This window comes from Convolutriloba macropyga, chromosome 2, assembly GCF_964194025.1.
Source record: "Convolutriloba macropyga chromosome 2, txConMacr16.3, whole genome shotgun sequence".
In the NCBI taxonomy this organism is placed as follows: Eukaryota; Metazoa; Xenacoelomorpha; order Acoela; family Convolutidae; genus Convolutriloba; species Convolutriloba macropyga.
This window is the reverse complement of record NC_134469.1, coordinates 26,252,042-26,273,721: the sequence shown is the minus strand read 5'-3', so window position 1 is coordinate 26,273,721 and position 21,680 is coordinate 26,252,042. Positions and strand designations below refer to the sequence as shown.

Below are 21,680 nucleotides of genomic sequence, written 5' to 3'. Positions count from 1 at the left end.
GTAAAGAAAAAACAATTGCAGAGTGAGGTACGCAACGTGTGACCAAAAACTTAATCACGCAAACGAAAAAACGAAAAAAAAACTCTCTGCACAAAGAGTGCTGCATGAAAGAATGAACAAAAAGCCGATGAGGTGATTAAGGCGTCATATTGTCGTTAAAAAATCTTGACTAAAAAAACAAAGCAGCACAAGTCCTGACGTACAATTAAAAGAATTTTCATTGACTAAACAAAAAAACTAGACCTAGAACGGACTATGAGTGAATTGGGAAAACAATTATTACAAAAAATCAGATAAAAAAACAGAAAATCAATGTCAAAAAATGCATCATGTGAACAAAAAACCACTAGCGAGAATGGAAATTTGGTTCGAACAAAAAACTGGGCCTAGAAAGAACTATGAATGAATTGGGAAAACCATTTAGAAAAAATCCAATGCAAAAAAACAGTAAAAATTAGAGAGAAATATTTCCGCATGTGAAAAAAGCCACTAGCGAGAAAGCGAAATTTTGTTCAAACACCGCTTTCTCACTCTACTTTAAAATTAGAGTGAAAAAACTGCACGCCGCAAAAACACTCGCCTTTTCGCTGCACTTCCTGTTTCGGCGTGACCAAAATCACTACCCCCAATATGACTTCACAAATCATGAAAATGAGTGAAAAGATCTTTAAAAAAAGACAGTGCCCCAATAAAATTCAAATTCTTTGAATTGTAAAAAAACCAAGAAAAGGCCAATAACAGCCTCAGCTATCGCTTCGCGGCAATTGAAACCACTCAAAAAGCGGTACTTCTAAATGCACTTAAAGCTAAAATTTGAAGCTGGCTTTGCCTAATCGAGTTTTCGCTCCAATATCCTATAACCCCGATTTACATAACATATATTGCGTCAACTAGACCGTCAACTAGACCAACACCACTTCTCAACTTACTCGCTTGTTTTCATCTTTTTGTTTTCTGCTATTGAAAAAACGCCCAACACTGGAAAAAGCAGAAATCATACTGTTGAATACTTGAGTGATGTTTAATTAACCAGGATTTGATCCTTCAAAAATCAGAATGCTCCACTTGTGATTTAAACTTCGGCAATGATGCTCTGAGAGTGAATCAAACACCTTGTTGAAACTATGTCAAATTAACAATTACACGCGGCGTAGTCCGGCTACTAGTGTTTAGCCTCGGCAATCAACGGTATTTTATTGCCAAAAATATAAAAACTTAAAGTTTCAAAACCGCCTTTTCGATAGAGTAAATTTGAAAAACCAATATTAAAGCAACTTTTTTCAAGTGATCAAATAGCATGTCCTGTAATCCAGATCCTCTATTCTTTCGGTTTTTCGGTTTACATCGCTCTCTTTTCTCTTTTTTATCTGCTTTGCTTTCGATTCCTTTTTATTCCAATCTAAATAGTTATTTGGGAATCCATTACATTCAGTTTTCCTGATAGTTAGACGTTCAAAGACAACAAATAGCCAGATTGCTTTGCCAGCCTATAGCAAAAGAAAAGAATGCATTACAAGCTGTCTGACACCAAATTTATGGTGCAAACTTGTATTCAAACGTAAGTGAAAATCACAACCAATCTGAATACATGCATTCTTAATTAAAGCCAAACAAAGTTCGAAGCCAAACAAGTTAAAAGACAGCCACTTCATCGAAAACTGTCAACTCAAGGCAAGCTAAATCTATTCATGACAATCATATCGAGACATTTATGACATTCATGACTGCGAGACGTTGATGATATTCTATCGATATAAACCTTGAATCGATATTCTAAAATTGACACAACGAACCTTCATTATTTACGACTACTTATATGCAACGAAGACCCTCTTTAAACAACAACGAAGCCAGAAGCTTTAAACAAAAGTGATCGGACAAGAACAGCCAAAAAGCAACTATCCTCAATTTCCTAAAGATTTATTCGAGACAAATTTTTCCAGTTTTCACTACTAACAGATCAGTCCTAAATTGGCTCGCAGATTTAGTTAGAATACTCAATTATACAGAATTGAGCTTATAAATTGAAGACTATTAAGATCAATATTTATACCAACTAAATTCGCTCTAATAAACTTTGAAAGCACAACAAAGTGACTTAATGACCGGGCTTTATAACGGTTTATACCGTTTCATTTGATTTTGGTTTTTGAGTTCGATCATATTGCGTAATTTTGTACCATGAATTTAATCGAACTCCATTTAATAGAAACAGTGAGTGCGGTAAGTCAAAGCCAAGCGTGGAAATCGTGTGTATACAACAAAATTGTGACACCAAAAAACATTCAGAAACAGACCAGTACAAATCTTTAAAAACAGTTCAAAGATTAAACCAACTAAAACATCCTTCATTTGAACATCAGACTAACTGAACATAGAGCCCAAGAGACAAAAAATACAGACAAAGGAGGATAATAAAAATAAAAAGCATTAAAAACCACTGCTTCCTCTATTTGTAAAGCAAAAGAGAAAGAGCAGAAGGCTTGAAATCTAAGAGAAACCTTGTTTGCCCGGTAAGAAACAGAAAGCGACAAACAAACATAACAAAAACGGTCCGAAAAAAATACGGTCAATATTTTTGAGCTTATGTCCTCAAAAAACAGTTTTTTTAAAAAAAAAATGAAGCAAGCAACCAGCTGCAAGTTTAAAAGAAGCTTTTATTGATCACTTGAACTATGGAAAACCAAAACGCCAAAGAAGTTTCATAAACTAACAATATTAGTTGCTAATTTCAAATATTTTTCTCATACTTTTCTTCCTCACCAAATCATTCCTGGTAAAGTTACGGAATTCAAAAGCAACGTAGCAAACACATGGCTGGACTAATAAAGAGAAAAATCGAGATAACAAAAAGAACATTTTACCCAATACCATTTTACCCAATACCAACTTACCCAATGCACTTTGATCTTTTCGTTCAATTATCCGATTACAAATTAGCAGTGGATTACATATTTGTGGACAATATAATCCCATGTTCGGTTGTGATAGTTTCATATCAAGTCCCACAGGCCATTTGATTTTATAGTCGGCTAATCCCATGTTTGGTTGTGATAGTTTCATATCAAGTTCCACGTGCCATTTATTTTGTAGTCGGCTAAATAGTCGTTCTGGTTAATTTAGCAATAGGGTAAATTGGGTAAGTTGGCATTGGGTAAAATGGCAGGTTGGGTAAAATGGCATTGGGTACAATGGCATTGAGTAAAATGGAATTGGGTAAATTGTGCTAACACTTTCCACCTATTGCCTTCGAAAAGCATTCTGTAACAATAAAATTTGCACATTAACCCATGCGCCGACTTTAAAATTATTATTGGAATCTAAAAAACTTAAAACATAGCAAACAAAATGCCGGAAAATAGCTAACGTTGACTCCACTGACCGAAGTTGGGAGTCAAACAGTTGAAAAAGAAAAGAAAAATTGATGACAATCTATTTAGCTTAAAATAATAAGCTTAACATCAACACCAGTTAGGAGTACACTATGAAGAACAATGAAATCTTAATGCATTTAGTCTTCTAACAAAAAGTCTTAGTGCTAGTCTTCAAGGTTTATCCCGTTTTTTGAACTTCCCTTTTAAGCCTTCATCGTATTCGCATTTTTTAAATGAATGAAATCGAAATCCCATGCCGTTGAGACATTGCAAAACGTAAAACGCTAACTTGATTGGAAGGTGGAACAAACTTTAAAAAAATGAGAGTGCCTTAAATATAGCCTATGATAGACTGATGATGGCTGATAAAAAAAGTTCAAAATTCACCATAATTTTAATGTGTTTAAATTGGCATAATAACAAGAGATACACCTCAAAAAATTGTGAGGAAAAATTTGCGCTTGAGAAAAAACTCCAGAAACTGTGAGCAAAGTTAAAAGAAGAGCCATTCAAAAAATTTTGAAAATGAAGAACAAATGACAAATTGCAACCTTTTGGATTCAAAATTTGAAAACCAAACCTGTAATATAGAATTGTCCTTCCTATTAACTTCAGTACACCAAGCAGCTGAAAGACTACTAAAGAAAGCTGAGGGCTTCGAATGCAACTTAATGCCCACTGGGCAATACTTATTTATCCTGTTACCTATTTATCCTGTTCTTACAAAAACCGGAGAGCCAATAGGCATTGTAAAAGAGGAGAGCGCCTAATAGTTGCTTGAGTAGCTGACTGGGCTTATTCAAAACAAATCTAACCACTATCGTATATCGGAAAGTTGCTCATTTATGGTCCTTAGGTCCTCGTGAAGAACCAATTCTAGCAAAGAGCTACAGAAGAACACTTTGTAGGCTTCCATGAAAACCATTATGAGCACCAGGAGACAGACAAAATTTCGAACTTGAAAGATTGCACATTTCAAAACAAAAGTTAAATTAATCTCTTGAACCAAATATACAAAAGGTGAAACCTATTGACCATTTTCATAGAAATAATATTTGCCCCTTAAATCAAAACCAATGGTTTTTAAACAGAAAGTTGGGCAATTCAATGCAATTGAAGAAAATTTAGTTGAACCAGTCAATTAAAAAACTATCACCGACTAGCTTTGCACATTTCACTCAAACCACTGGCAGGGTATCCATTTTATTCTAGCCCGCTTCAGCTAGCTCGGTGGTAGAGCTTGGATGGGTAAGTTTGTAAAAGGACATAAAATGCGTGTCCGGACAAAACAGTCCCAGACAAAACAGCCCCTGCGAAACAATCCCTAACTGCAAAATATTCCCAGACAAAACAGTCCCAGACAAAATAGTCCAATAAAAGCAGATAAAATAGTACCTGAATAAATATCGAAACTATTACAAATAAAATCTACAAACAATTAACAAACATAGCTGGCAGATTGCCAGAAAATAGCCGCAATAGCTTTGTAGATCTGCAGTCTCAAAAAAAAACAGTAAAAAAGGCAGACCAAAAAAATTGGTCTTTTCATTGAAGGCTGATATGTTATATTCTGATTTTAAATCTGTATAAGTTTTTGCTGCCTCTATTGGCCGCTCTCAAATAATCTTCATTCAGAGTGACACACCCATTTGACCTTATCACTTTGAATTAAAATAAATAAAAGTCAATCTCAAAAAGAAAGTCATTTTTGAGAGTGAGGTAAGTCAAGTGTGACCAAAAATTTAATCACGCGAAAGAACAAAAAAACTCGCTCCACCAAGAGCGAAAAATGACGTAACGCTAGGACTTCAGAAAAAGCAGATTTGAAGTGACTGTAACGTCATATGGTCCTAGCAAAAATCTTGAAATCTTGAGGACGAAATAAAAAACAAAAAAAATCAAGAGAAGGCCAATAATAGCCCCAGCTATCGCTGTGCGGCTATTAAAAACAATATTCGAGTTGAGCTTCTGAATGCAGTTTTCAATTGATTTGAATTAGCATCAAACCAAAAACTTGCTTCAAAACACAAAAATTGGCAAAATGTATATCGTAATCAGCTTAATATTTGTTCAATGAAATACAATAATATGAATAACTTGAGAGGTTTTTTTCTTAATTGTTGTGCATATGTTAAACTATTCTCTGGGACTGTTGTCTGGGACCATTTTGCTATGCGCTGTTTTGTCTGCGAGTGTTTTTTCGACTATCATCTTGTCTGTTCACCATTAAACGACGTCATTAAAGTTAAGTTATCATAGAACACAAGTGAGGTTTAAAAAACGAAACAAAATTTATCCAAATTTTTATTTGACTTGTAGTAATCTGTCATCAGCTGAATTTAGCTGGAGTTCAACTGCTTTTTCATGTCAATGAGAACGCAAATTATATGCAAAACTCAATGACGCAAAAGTAACTGGAATTTCAAAACAGTGAGGTTACTTCAAACAGCTTAGAAAATTCACCGCAACTTAATGATCTCTGAATTTACCTAATCATTCCATTTGTGTCGACTATCTCTCGACGAGCTTAACAGATCTCACAAAAAACGGGACCGTGAATTACATTTGAAAGCCTTTTCGTATTGAAAACCGAGAACACTGGAAAAAATCAAATTGTCGCGCTTAAGAAAATCTCATGTAAAACTGAAATTGTTTTCTTAGTGTTTCACACGATAGAAAATATCATTCGGCGGACGATGATACTAGACATCATTACAAAAGCCTTAATAATGATTTTGAGCAACAATACTTAGAACCTCCGGAAACTTCTCCCCTGGAGCTCTTAGAACACGAACTCAAGGCGAGTCCGAGAAAGTTACTATTTTTGGCAGATCAATCTGGCATTCAATTTCTGCTACCTTAGTAATAGTCCTGACTTAGATAACATAAACAGCGTAACATACGTAACAAATACATACGTAACATATCTACCTTCGTAATGGCGTAATAAATTAGAAAAAAACATTTCATACTATATTGCCTATCTGTAAAGCTTCCCTGTATTCATACTGACTGTAAGGAATGAAGCTAAATTTATCCCCGAGGCTCCAGTAAATCTCAGTCAATATCGACGTGAAAGGCACGGATCACATTTAGCCATACATCACTTGATTTGAGCTACTACAAATTTGCAATACTGGCTGGCGCCTCGTAAAAATGCCGATAGAAATCTTGAAGTGGAATGTGATGGTAATCCACTATACAGTGATTCAGATTATTCCATTAATGTTGAGAGCTGGTGCAATAAAATATCATTCTTTGAAAACCAAGAACACTAAGAAAATCATTACCACTCTTAAATAAAACAAAATCGACTACTATTTCTAAAATTACTACTCAAAATTACTAGTTTTTTCGCGCCCTTAAGTGCTTCGGGGTGACTAGAACCACCAATCAAATGTGACTACAAAAAAGCATTTAAAGGTGTTACCAAATCTTACCGCCAGAATACAATTCAAATTCTTTGAACTCTGAAAAAGATAGAGCAATGTTTGCAAAAAAGGCAAGACAGATGCGGTCAGCTTACAGCTAATAAAAAGAACTGCAAACCTTAGGTTGAATGAAACCAAACACAGTCGCGGGTACTTTCTCCAACACATCAGGATGAAGATGCTCAATCAGCTCAATGGCAGAGACCATGTCAAAAAGACGCAATCTGGCGTCATGATCGGCCACTGATCCACATAAAACTTGTGCATGAAGTTCCACGTTGCGCGGCTTCACTATGAACTCGTGCATCATCGGCTTTGCTCTGAACCTACAAAACAAACTTTTTAAAATCACTTCACTCCAAACAACTGTCTGTTACCTAACCTTACATAGCAACCTGTTCGATTTCTGCTACCTTAGTAATAGTCATGACTCACATAACAAACAAACTGGTGCGGTCTAGCAAAAATTCAAGCTTATGAAGAAAAGCGTAGCTGTGATTAATTGTTGCAATTAAACAAAGGCAAAATTTATGAAACAAAGTTTTTTGCAAGCTCTAAACAAACAAAGTTTCTACCATCATAATGGCACAATAAATTTGTAACTTAAAAAATATTTACATACTGTATTGCAAGACTGTAAATAATGAAGCTATTTACCCGTGAAGCTCAAGTAGCTCTCGATCAATATCGACCCCAACAAGATTGGTAAGAGCTAGTATATTCTTGTACATGACCAGCATCTTGCACTCGGCACAGCCGAAATCCACAATTGATAGTGCATTGTGTTTTTTCGCCACTTCAAGCGCCTCTGCGTACCTCTGTTTAAATACAGGTGGGTTAAATCTCACTTCGTTCACCGACTCCTCAGTTTCGTCTTCCTTGTCAACTGTTTGGTTTTCATCATTCAATCCTGCACACTCTGTTGTCACATCTGTGAGCGAATTAAATGCATTTGACATTCAAACTCTTGAAACACAGAGTTAGATGAAAAGTGAGCAACCACCTGACAAAAGTCCCGCTACAAAAAGCTGCCGGGAACTTAAAAATAATTTCAAAAAAAACTAAAAACAATCTTATTTTAATAGACAGTTCTAATTCATCACTTGTTTTGTAGGTTAATCATGATTCTGAGCTGAGAGTAAGCCTGCCATAAATTTGTTTTCTCTCAGCAGTTTTTCATTAGGAGCGTCGTCACTGCTGACCACTGAAGAGGTTGGTTGGTTTGCGTTACTACGTGCGAAATTAAATTTTAAACAAGGCGGCTCGTTAATGTGCGTTCGCACATGATATTCCGACCCGAGCTCATCTACATTTTTGACTTAATTGTCAACCAAATGAAGAGATAACAAAAATAGATGTTTAAGTTTATAACAATCGCTACACAACCTATCTACTCATTGAATTACATAATGCCATGCCTCATTACAGCGCCAATGACATCTGACATTAAACAGACTACGAGACAAAAAAAGCAAACAACAAAATTAGCAAAAACAAAAATTTCAAGGCAAAAACTGAATATCTAAATTTAAAAGCACATAGTAACAACGTCAAAAAGCAGTCAGATAAAACCTTATTTACTCAAATTTACTTTCTAACTGTGGATGGAAAGTTTCCTTAAGGAGACTATGTAGCAAGTCAACAAAGACAACGATCAATGAGGCTTTTAAACAAATGAACTTTGATAAATTACTAAAAAGTTATTACAAAACCAAAAGGAACTGTCTTTGGGTAGACTAAGCTACAGAACCGAACCAAAGATAAACTTTACAAACGATTTGCGAAAGCACAAACTATTGCTACCATTAAAATCTTTAGCTATTATCTGAATATAATGTATTATTCATTGAATTGTTATTTCTAATAATTCAGTTGAAGGCATTATACTGAGATATTAAATAAGTTGATTTGGGCCACATTTGAAAACCATCGGGATCTGTTACTACGCGATTGTTCTGAAAGAAGAAAAAGAAACGCAAAAAACGATCACTCAAAACGTTTATAAAAACGCATATTTTCCAACAAACAAAGCATCGTTGACAAATAGTGTCAGTAGATATGTTATTTTTCGAAACACAAGAAATTGGATGTGACCTCTCATTGATGAAATAAGTTAGAATTTCACGAAAAGAACAACAAAACATGGAAAGTTTGAAAAATATTTGAAAATGCATATCATAAACTTTAAGACCAAAGGCTACGAACTGAAAGCTTCGGGTATCATCATTAATAGAATCCTCAATTACACGCTTAAGAGACTTGTCAGCAATTTACGGCTACCTAAATAACAAAAACAGGCCAAAACAGCAATTTCAAGAAAAAAATTGCGCGAGAAAAGTGTGGAAGGCATTAAAAAAAATGAGCTTTTCACTAAGAATTTTTCTATGTTCAAATAAATCTTTAACAATATAGCGAATACTCTTTTTTATCAATATAATTTCAAAAAATCAAAATGAACAAATATATTAGAGCCACGAAATTTTTGAGAAAACTCGTAGTATCGACGCCATTAAATTCATAAGCTTTCAACGGAATCCACTTAATACAAGAAATTATGCCTCCATGGGGCAACAAGTTTGTTTGTCATTCATATTTCATCAATATGAGCTTACAACAAGTTATTGACGATGAAAACAACAATAAAGACAGGCAAAAACTAAAAATTCTGTAGAAAAGAGCCAGAAGAAAGTGTCGAAGAAATTTTAATTAAAAGCTCTTCTCTTAAAACTTTATCTATGATCCATTGAACGTCTTCCCTAAACCAATTGGAACTATCAGTAATAGGATAATGTGATAAGATTTCAAAAGGATCGAAACATAAGAAAAAGTACCCGAAAATTAAAAAAAAATTTGAAAAATAGTGGCCTTGAAGTTTTAAAACTAATAGGTAGAAAATAAGGCCACTAACCAGATTATTTTTGGCTGGACTAGAAATAAAAAAAGACCATTTAAGTACTGGGACTGACTAACAGTTCACGAAAAAAGTTAAGGATTGGTTAATGTTCAAAAAAAAATTCGAAAAACTATTTTTAAAGTCTTAACAGCCTTTAAACTCAAAAGCTTTCAACGGAGGTCAATAAGTACGCTCAAAAATAACACGATGGCGGAAAAAAGGTTTTTCATGCATAGGTAATCAATAAAACATCACAATAAGTCTTATGACCTATGGAAAAAACAACAAAAACAGGCGAAAAACAAAATTCAGTAGAGTGCGAGAAGAGAATTTCGGAGCCATTTAAACCATTAGCTTTTCTCTGAAAACTTTATCTGTGATCCATTGAATGTCTTTTTTAAGCCAATGGTATTAGAATAATATTTGGATAATGTGTTTAAAAATTGGATTAGATGATAAGAGTTCAAAAGTAACCAATAATACGAAAATATCAAAAATTTTTAAAAAATTTTGAATACTTTTGTCACGGAATTCATTAAACCAAAAGTTAGAAGATAAAACAGCTAATGAGATGATTTTTGTTGCAGTAGGAAGCAAATGGGTTCTGTCAAAACTGAGACTGACTAACAGTTCACGAAAAATTTAAGATTGTTTAATGTTCAAGAAAATTTTCAGTAGATTTCGACGGAAATCAATAAATAACCTCAAATACTCCCCAACGGGAGTATAGGGATGTTTATCATGCATAGGTGATCAATATGATATAACAACAAGTCTTATGTCTATGAAAACAACAACAACAAAAACAGACAAAAGAACCAAAAATTCAGTAAAAAAGTGCGAGAAAAGGTTGAAGCCATTTAAACCGTAAACTTTGCTCTGAAACCTTCATCTGTGATCAACTGAAGGGTTTCTGTGAGCCAATAAAAGCTGTAAATTTTAGGATAATGTGTTAAGATTTCAAAAGCTAGGAATAATACGGAAATATCCAAAAAAAATTTTAAAAGTTTTTGAAATCTTGTGTCATTGAAGTCATATAACTAAAAATTAGAAGATAAAACTGCTAGCCAGATCAAATTTGGGTACAGTAGAATGGAAAACGGTGCTGTCATCGCAGAGACTGACGTACAATTCACGACAATAAGTTTACGATTGGTTAATGTTCAAAAAAATTTTCCGAAAACATATTTTTAAAGTCTTAACAGCTATTAGCTGTCCTCTCAAAGCACTAGATATGTTCACTTAAATCTCATTACGGAACATATTGCACTGTTAGTCAATGAGTTCATGTCATAAGACTCCAAAAATAAGTAAAACCTCAAAAATGAATTCAAAATTTCTTTTGATATTAAGAAAACTCAGAGTCGAAGCCAAAAAAAACATGAGCAAATCCTTGAAAACGATTTTTTTTGTTCAATGGGTTTCATTTGATTGTAAAGGAGGTTTTTCATTAACGGAATCTTGATATGAAAAGTGACTTGTCCCTAGGTGACTTAAAAAACCAAAAAAAGTAGAAAAGTTTTAAAAAAGAGCTCTCAAATAGAAATCGATTTTTTTTATATTGAACCTCCCAATGAGACCAGAACTAGTCTTTTTTAACGCCTTTAGTATATTAGGTACACAAAATTGTGTCATTTTTTGGCAAGAAATTTAAGTTTGAATTACTATATATATAGAAAAAATCTTAATTTGAAAAATCACACTAAAAGTTAACAAATATCCCGTGTTTACACAAAATTTCAATCCTCGATAACTCCTCGAAAAAAAAACGACAATCAAAAAATCTTTTTAATTTTGAATTCTACGCTGGACCAGCTTTTCAATGATACACTCATATTTCTCTGCGATGAATATATCGATCGGCCAAAATTGACTGAACAAAAAAACCCATTTGAGTATATAGTTCCTCCCCCCCACAAGTGGGGTCGGAACAAAAATCTTTTTAAATACAACTCATAACATACGCTGCAAAATGGATTATTTGGCAATGGCTGTACCTCAAAGTAGGAACTATGCTTTAAAAAATTAAGAAAAAGGTCATAGATGTTTCAATTTCAAAAGTAAAGTTTTTCGAAGAACTGCTTCAAATATGTCCATAAATTCTCAATAGGATTCAGATCAGGAATATATGGCGTCCATTCCAGTACCTCCGACACCTTTCCGTGAAAGGAACTGCTGAAAGTCTTTAATACCGGAGCATTTTCTTGTTGAAAATTAAGGTCCTAAAAATGCATGACCTTATCTTACGATGCATTTTTGTTATGGTCACAATTCTATGGTTTTCAGAGTCTGACTTTGTTCTTCTGTTGATTGTATCTTATCGAAGGAAACAGCTATGAGATAATCTGATACTTTTCAATAGTTTGTGGACTATCGTTTACACTTTTTAACGAACTGTTTTTTAGAATAGGTTCTTCCGCCCCATTACGTGGCCTTGAAGCTTGTACATTGTAGTCCACTTTTGTTATAGTGCTTTGCACTGGATGGTGATCTCAAGTTGAGCGCTTCTTGTATTTTTTCCATGAAAATTCGACAATTCATGACTAAGAAATTGATAAACAGGTAACAAACAAAAAAAGTTTAACCTTTTAACCTCCTTTTCTGATTAGAAAGTTGAGAAGACCAGCATGATATCTTTGTATAAAACTTTGCAAATCCACGCCTAAACGCACAGCAAGCACACAGAACACAATTCATTATTCAGGAGAAGAAATCATGCAGCATTTCGCTTTTAGGTATCATAGTGCAACTACCGTGAAGATTATTATCTCCATAGATCAGTCTGCCTGATACCTCCTCTAGTCATCCTAGCTTTCTAGGCGCTATTGAAGTGCATACTGCAGTAATGAGGGGCAGGTACATCCAAGAATTACTGGTAAAAAGCATACTGAGCTTAAATACCAGGTCTACTCGCCTTAATATCTCGTCATAGTAAGAAAATGCTGTAGTTTGCATAATTGGTTTTGATATCTAGCAATGCCAGTTTCCTGTGTACTAGTAAAAAATTGTTAAGTTATATGAACTTTTGCTCTTTATTAAATTCCAAATAAATTTGTCTTATTTTTCTCCTGTTTTTGGCTAATACTTAATCGTTTGTATCTTCTGTTAAATAGGGCTGACATTCAAACGCACCCTTGAATAAAGTCTGACGTCTGCTTTTAAGGTAAATAATATTAATAATACAACCACAAAATAACCTTGACAGATAAGCGTAAATACTGTTTAAATTCAGCAAACATAACACCTTATAATTTAGAGTTAATGAAAACTGCGACCACTTGAGAACTCTTAGCAATAAATCGATTGAAAAGATTAACAAAACGCCTCGCGCGAGACTGTGCGTAGCAGAGAACGTTCCAAAACACACGTATAAAAATTCTTCTCGTTGTGAAACGAAAACCTCTGTTGACTATCAATTCTTCGAAACGAAAACAGAAGCGTTTATTCCGTAATATGGAGTAAAATTTTGAAAAAAAAACAATTCGGAACCCTCATGTTGATATAATTTCACTAGACGAAAAACCAACTGCGTTAACAATCATTTCATAGTATAAAACATATTTTTACAGAAATTTTCAAGTATAAAAAACAACAGCTAAAAATTTTTAATTAACAAATTAAATAAAAAACAAGGCGGCTGGTAATGTGCGATGGCACATAAGGTTCCGACCCCGCCCATCCACAATTTTGGCATAATTGTCTACCAAATGAGGAACAGATAGAAAAACCCAAAAATTATTTTTTGCGAATCCCAAAAAAGCCCAAGTCTTTTTCAAAAAATTCTGTATGAACGATAAGATAGACTCCAAAGCAAATAACTCAGTGGAGTAAAAATTGATGCATTAGATTGCTGTTATATGTCAATATTAAGAAAGCGAGTCAAGACGAACAGCAAAATCAAACAACAACAAACATTAGTTACATCAAAAAATTTATGTCCCTCTTAAAAACTAAATTTAATAGAAAGTCAACATACCCTCAGATAAAATTAAAACTAAACAAAAATTACATATAAATCACCAGAAAACATATGCGACCAGTCCATAAAAAGGTTTGGTAACAATTATACAAAAAAGAACAAAAACAGTAAAGTAAAAATATTAACTTATTTTTTTGAAACAGCTAACTTCAAAGTAATAAATACCATCCGGAATCAATTAGTATTACAACAAATTTACGATTAACACTGCATTAGGACCTGTCCTTGTTCATTTTTTAAAGCGGCTAAAAAGAACAACAAAGAAAAACAAAATTTCAATTGAAACTTGCCAGAAAACGCTGTCAAAACCGTGAAGCCAGATTTTGGCACTCAAAATATATTTGATTGTGCCTTCTTCAAACAGCTATAATGTAGTACGTGGCCATTCAATTGTAAGACTAGGTAACAAGTAGACAAAAAAGCGAAGTGCTAAAGTATGTAATACTTTTAATTTCTTTTTCGAAACAAAATTACATTCAATGTCATGAAAGGCATTAATTACAAAAACAGCTATTTAAGTAGGGTTGTTTATTCATGAAAAGGAAGCCCTCAAGACCTGTAATTATCCAGAATATTTCTTGCATCTACAAAAATAACGTCAATTATGACAAAATCAAATTAATTTACTTTTTTTTGTGAAAAACCGGTGTCGAAGCCAGTAAGGTCATAACAAATTCTTTAAAAAAAGATTTTGGGACACCAATCCGTTTTGTTCCCTTGACACCCATAATGTCATTTTTGACCAGTAATTAACTAACGAGATTAGGTAACAAAAAGAAACATAAAAAGAACAAAATTGCGAAGTTAAAATGTTTTTTTTTTTTAATTTTGGAAAACGATTGTTTTCAAAGTCATGAAAGCCATCAGCTATCAACTAATATCAGAATATCGGTTCTTCTATTCTTCCACGAAAAGCCAATGAAAGCTATCACTCTACAAGAAATTTCATACGACCGAAACGACAAAGTATAAATGACAGTTAGAGACAAAATTAAAAAAATTCAATTGATTTCTTCAAGAAAGAGGCGTCGAAGCCGTTAAAACGATGATGTATATCTTTCAAGATTTTAATATCTTCAATTGTGTCTTATTCTCAATGCTAATAAGGTGACATGGAACTGTCAATAATGTGATAATGTGACAAAATTAGAAAACGTGAAAAACTGGCAAATATCAAAACAAACAAAAATCTGAAATCTTGTAGTATCAAAACCAGAAAACAATAACTTCAGGCTTAAAACTGCAACCGAGAATAAATGTTAACTCAGTAGAAAGAAGAAGCAGTCTTTCTTTGCTGACACTAAGCTGGAAGTTGAGCAAATTAAGAAAAAAATAGAGGAAAAGTTAATTAAGCCATAACTTATTGAAAAGTCAATTATTTTTAAAAAAAGAAACGACCATAAACTTTCAATTAAAAAACTAAATGCATTAGGTTGGAGGTTCTTAGCAAGCGAATTGGTTGGACCTATCACTCCTGAGCTTTGATTTGATATGTTCTGTTCTTTATTATTAAAAAAAAGTCTTTTTTTTAAGAAAAAAAGACCGACTGATTACAACCCGATTTCTTTTGGATTGTAACAGTCCAAGAATGGCCCAAAACTAGCCCTGCTAATATTTATTGTCCGTTATGAACAATTGATGTTTCGAATTTTGTAGATATAGATAATTTGTTAGTTGAAAACTCAAAATAATATCTGCAATTTTTGATAATCAGCGAGTAAAGTTAGCAAAAAACGGCAAAGTTTTAACTACAGTGCTCTCTCAGCGGACTCTGAAGTAGAAATAGCCCCCCTCTGAGTCTACAAAGATTGTATGAGTGTTGTTTGGGGGTGTACTGTCGGCAAATTTAATCAAAGTGGACTAAAGTAGCTTATTTCGTGCTGTTTTTGATGAAAAAGGCTAAATTTTGAAATGTTTATCCAGATTTTTTGACCAAAAAAATTCAATCAAAACAATCAACAATGCTTGTTCGTCTTCAAAAATGAAATCAACGACACTATTCTTAAAAATTATAACAAATTTTACCAAAATTGACGAAAATTTAGGCAAAAATTCCGGAAAATGTGAATAAAAACAACGTGAATTCACTCTTCTTTTCTCAGAAGTTTAAACCTCGATAACTCCCTGTAGAAAACGAAAATTAAAAAAATCTTTTTAATTCCATATTCTACGCTGGACGAGCTTTCTAATGATACCAGTCTCAACTCTCTACGATGAATATATCGAGCGGCGAAAATTCACGGAACAAAAAAAAACCCAGTTGAGTATATAGTTCCTCCCCCCTCAAGAGGGTCGGAACAATTAGAGTCAACTACTATGTCAAGTGTTGTCTTTTCGCCAAGAAGTTAGTTTCAACTTTTTTTTAAATTTCATGTGCCCTATATTTGCAAAATTTTGAGTTTTTCACGATTTAAAGCAAACCAAACAAAGATTTTTTCTTTTTAATGTTTGCGTTACAAATCAAAGAAAAATTATGAAACTTTCTATTTTCTCATCAAAAGAGTAATGTTTTTGTATGTCAATTATCTCATGCTGGTTGGTTCAGCTGTATAAAGATAATAAAGATATTATCTTTCAATCGAATTGAGCTCAATTGGAGAAATTTTGTTTGAAAGTAAAAAAAGCTAAGAACGCAGCACTGATGAAAAACACAAAATTTTCTTTCTTATTTTCATTTTTTAATGTTGTTACCAAGTTCTCATGCTTGATTAATTGAACTCACAGTCAAATTGAACCGTTAATTACACGGAACACATCGTTTTGGAAATCATTTTGCGGTAATAAAGAGAAAACATTTTCAACTATAAAATTGTTTTTTGCAACTGTAATTTGAAATGATAACTTGGAAACACTCCTACAGAATTTCCATTCAATCAGATATGAGACGAATTCGAACGCTAATCAATACGAGACTAAATCGATAGCACACATACAGAAGCGAATATAAGTATAAGGAACAAACAAAATCAATGAAATGTACATTCTTTCGTTCCCCGAAGTGGTCATTTTTCATTTTCTACTTTTTTAATGACCATTACAGATCCATTTCAAACAATTTAATGTAAAAATAACCTTTCCGCAAATGGAACGCGGGGTTAAAAGACTTATCGCGAATTCCTGCAAACAATTACAATTAAGTTATGATTTTCCGCTGTTCGAAAAAATTCCTGATTGGAGTTATTTCTTTAAAAAAAAGTAAATTAAAACTAGTATTTGCTTCATTTAAACAGTGAAGTAAATAAACAGTCAACTACAAGCCAGTCGAGAGATTTAAAAGGCCACTTGAAGAATCGCGAACAATCAACAGGAAATAATAAATAAATATTAAAAACCATTTAACAGTAGGAAGATAAAAACCTGTAAATAAAAAGTTCTTCAATTTTTTCGCCGGTGGAATATTTTCTATATCCTTAGAAAAAAATTTTCACTTTGTTTTTATTTTATACAATTCTTTTATTCATTACATTTTTGATAAAAAGTATTTTCTAATTTATCATCCCAAATGAATTACAAAAATAACTTAATACTGGGGGTATTAAGATATTTTAATAATTCAGTTGCAATGATAAAATTAGGAAATACTTTTTATTAAAAATGTATTGAATAAAAAAATTGTTTAAAATAAAAACAAAGTGAAAATTTTTTCTAAGGATATAGAAAAATCCACCTGCAAAAAAATTGAAAACATAACCGACTAACGTCGGGCGAATTGCTCTCAAACGACCGGCGAGCGGTTGGCTTGGTCAGTAGCTAGCCACGGGGGGGGGGGGGGTGCACCGGGGGCAGCACTGGGTGGGGGGCAAAAGCGCGGTGGGGGGGGGTGGAGCCAATAGTGGGGGTGGGGGGTCAACAAAGGGGGGGGGGTGTCAACCTCTAAGAACCGCCCCTCACACCATAAGTAAAGTATAAGTCTCCAAGACAGTTTGAGCTGAAACAGACCTGAAAGGCTCTAAGAGCACATAATGCCCGCTGGGCGCTACCTGTTTATCCCGTTTTTGAGGACGAAAAGTCAAAAGCGTCAGACGAAAAATTGGTCAAGCGAAAAATCGCATAAAAAAAAGACCGACAGGACTAATATAATTGCTACAAACTTCGTTTGAGAGCAATTAAAAAGAACATTTTACTTCTTACAGGTTTTTATCTTCCTACTGTTGCTAAGTCTTTAAGTTTTCCAAAGTTTTTGCGAAGTTCAACAGGTTTTCGATATTGCCAAAAGATATCATAAAAGTGATAAACTATTTTTCATTTTTCTACAGGTTGTTTTGGCATCTTGGACAAATATTTTGTGAGAAAGTTAGAGCCTCTGTCTTTTAGACTATTTGATTCAATGGAGAGTATTTGAGCATTTTAAAATTCCGATTTAAGAGCAAGATCAACAAAAATTTTTTAAAAAACATTAAAGTTTTGTCAATTTTTTCAGGCACTTACGTTAAATCCAAATCGCCTAGTTCATTTGAGAAATGGTTTTTAATATTTACTTATTATTTCCTGTTGATTGTTCGCGATTCTTCAACTGGCCTTTTAAAGCTCTCAACTGGCTTGTAGTTGACTGTTTATTTACTTGACTGTTTAAATGTGAAGCAATTACTAGTTTTAATTTGCTTTTTTTAAAGAAATAACTCCAATCAGGAATTTTTCGAACAGCTTAAAATCATAACTTTTATTGTAATTGTTTGCAGGAATTCGCGATAAGTCTTGTATCATAGAAAAAATGAGACAAAAAATATTGAAATAATGATGTCACCCACGCAATACTGTCAAGATATGCATGGTTAAAAACAAAAACCAAGCGACGGAAAATATTAGCTCCGCTCAGTCGTCGCCACTATTAATAACAAAACAGATATAACCTAAGCGTTCTTATTACAATTCTGAAACAGTCAGCTTCTAAAACAGTCAGACTAAACTTTTTAGTCACTGGTTTGGAACAGTTTGACGGATCTAAACGTAAGTACTGTGTAAAAACGGGTACATTGCAATCCGTAAAAGAAGAAAAACTGCACGACATTAAACTACTGAAAATTAGTTGTGTTCAATAAAAACGCTAATCCCCACAAAGGTTCAAAATAAAAACCATAGCCGGCAGATTGCCGAATTATAGCCGTCATTGATTCCCATAACCCCGATTACGATTGAAAAAAAAACGGAAGAAATGAAAATTGGTAATTGTACAAACAAGATTTTCAAAGTGCGACCTCTTTTCATTTCGTAGTTAGACATTCTCTTACTCCTTAATCAGAGATTACAAGGCATAGTAACAATATCGATAAGCATTAGAGATGGTAACTGAGACTTCTAACAACAAAGTTTAAGCAGCTGGCATCTAAAATTGTGCTTCAAGGGTTTATCCTGTTCAATTTTGAATTCGTTTTTCATGACTCCGTTCATGTTAGATTGCTTTGCTGAGCAACTGCTCTTTTCATTTCGTAGTTAGACATACTCTTACTCCTTAATCAGAGATTACAAGGCATAGTAACAATACCGATAAGCATTAGAGATGGTAACTGAGACTTCTAACAACAAAGTTTAAGCAGCTGGCATCTAAAATTGTGCTTCAAGGGTTTATCCTGTTCATTTTTGAATTCGTTTTTCATGATTCCGTTCATGTTAGATTGCTTTGCTGAGCAACTGCTGCTTAAACGTACTTTGAGCAAAATGAGTAAATAAGGAAGCAAGCCCAAGAAAATCAAGCCCAACAAAAACTACTGAGCAACCAAAACGTGCCCCTATCGATTCGTGGTTAAATTAAAATATAGACATTAGAAAAAACCAGTAAGTAAAACATTAGAAAACCAAATCTGTTAAAACATGATAAAAACCTGATTGAATTTCGTCACAAGTTCCGACTCCAAAAATTTGTGGGCCAACAACTTGCAGAAAAACAACAGTTCGTATTCAAATAATGAAGACCAATTGAAGAAAACTGTAACACGGAGCACAGCAATCACTCTACGTTAACCTTCAAAAAATTTTCTCTGCTCGATCAGTGATCTACCCGACGCCTACCTGTCAGACATCCGAATCAACAATCAAAGAACCAAGCAACAAACAAAAACATGAAACTACCAATTTGCAAGATTTATTAGATAATATAAACTGCACTATTAAACATTAAATTGTCCCCTCTTAGTGACCAAATTTAATAAATTTCTTAACTCAAAATTCTTAAAAATAGAGAAATGAGCCAAAATTTGATTAAAATTACACCATTTTCTTTAACGAAGACAACTCACAATCAATGTCCATCAAATCAAAAGATAACAAATACACTAAAAAAACTAAGCTGAACCATAAAAAGACACCAATTGCTTTAAAAAAAAAATGACCGTAAAAAGCGCTAAAAAGCGTTCCCCAGGGCAAAATTAGCTCAAAAAATTATTTAAAAGTATGAAATTTGCATCAGATGTTAATAAATACTTCAAAATAGAGGATTTATAGCCAAAAAACATAAGACAAACACCTTTGCCTGAAAGAGTTAAAAATAAAAAAAAATCGCTTAGAACAAGCCACACGTGATGAAAAATAGCTCTCGCTCAGCAAAAATTTTCTAACACTCTCCATTCTCGCTCTCTTAGAATACTGCAAGAATAAGAACCACTGACTCCTTCGCTCTGCTTTTGACTTTTGTTCAACAGATTTACCTAAACACTTGTTTTCACGGCATTTGATTTTGGGTCTTGTGAAAAGAGAAATCACCGATTTAAAAAACAGATCACCATAATGATATCCAGCTGAGAAGATGAGGTCGGGTATTAACAAGTGTTCAAGTTTTTAGAAACATACTAAAAATAATCTGATTTTTTCATAGATTTTCACGTTGAAAACTTCATATCACTGCTACCAACAAATACATTAGAGAAGTCACTACATTACTATGTCCAAAATATGCTACACAACCATCCAATACCCAGCAAACAAGACCAAACGATTAAATTCGAGAACGCTTGTTTTCAAAACCAAAAAAACAATCAAGTCAGATCACGGCACATTTTTTACTTGCTGGAGCAACTCTGTCTAGCAGTGCTAAGCTAATTCTCAACCAGAAACTGATTACAAATTTGCCCTGCAATTATTTGCATAAAAGTTGTTAAGCTCAACACAAGTTATCTCTTGGTGAGATACACGATCGCACTGGAAATTTAATTTTTGTAATTAGCTATATACATTATCAATTAGAATGTAGACTCAAGTATTACAAAATCAATAACTTTGAATCTGATAAGGTTGTCTTCCTATTGTTTTAAGATTTGCGCTTAATCGTTAATTCGTAATTTCTCAAAATCAAATACCTTTGTAAGTTAAGTGAATATAAAAGACTAAATCTAAATAATAGATCAAATCATAGCATCAATTTAACGTTATGTGCCACAATTCAGCTGAAAATGATCAAGAAAAAAACGTTAACAACCGTATACAATAGATAACAGCGAATTTGCAGTTATCGAAGTACGGACAAAAGGGCATCTTTGTGTGGACAAAAGACAGAGTTAAAAACCAAATGAGAAGCACTAATATCAGTCAAGATTTTCAACAACAAGCAAACCGAGAAATCTTGTTATCAAAATATATTTCTGATAAAATAGCGGTAAACAAGCAAAAAAAGCACTAAACAACCTTTTTACGTTTTCCGGCAAGAACTAATATGCAACGACCACATAATTGAACACGTAGAACTAATTTTCTTCGTTTTCTTTTAGTATGGATGAAGATTAAAAATTACCTGTAAATTTTGCGAAGTCTTCAAACTTTCTGACCTGATGCATTTCTCATCATTGCAAAAAATTATCATTATTTCTCATCATTGCTTCATTAACCGAAACAACTAAACATCTTAAACCTCTAAAGAAGAAAACTCTGGCTGGATATAACCACTAGAATGCGCCACCAAAAGTTCAAAACGTCGCAAATAATTAAAAATTTACAAAATATGATTTTTTTTAGTTTCATTTAGTGCATGTTTCGCAAGATTTTATCTCGAAAACAGAGATAAAATTATTCAACAG

General features: G+C 33.4%; 2 protein-coding genes across 3 annotated transcripts in view; both read right to left on the bottom strand.

Moving 5' to 3' along the window:
• LOC142358564 (uncharacterized) overlaps positions 1-21,680 on the bottom strand; it is a 319,087-nt gene that overhangs the window by 205,960 nt on the left and 91,447 nt on the right. The window lies entirely within an intron of this gene.
• Positions 6,467-7,764, bottom strand: LOC142334867 (small RNA 2'-O-methyltransferase-like). Its single transcript, XM_075383192.1, has 3 exons — positions 7,463-7,764; positions 6,924-7,131; positions 6,467-6,571 (listed from the first exon to the last, which is right to left on the bottom strand). Exons 1-3 carry the CDS (start codon positions 7,762-7,764, stop codon positions 6,467-6,469), a joined length of 615 nt encoding a protein of 204 aa, XP_075239307.1.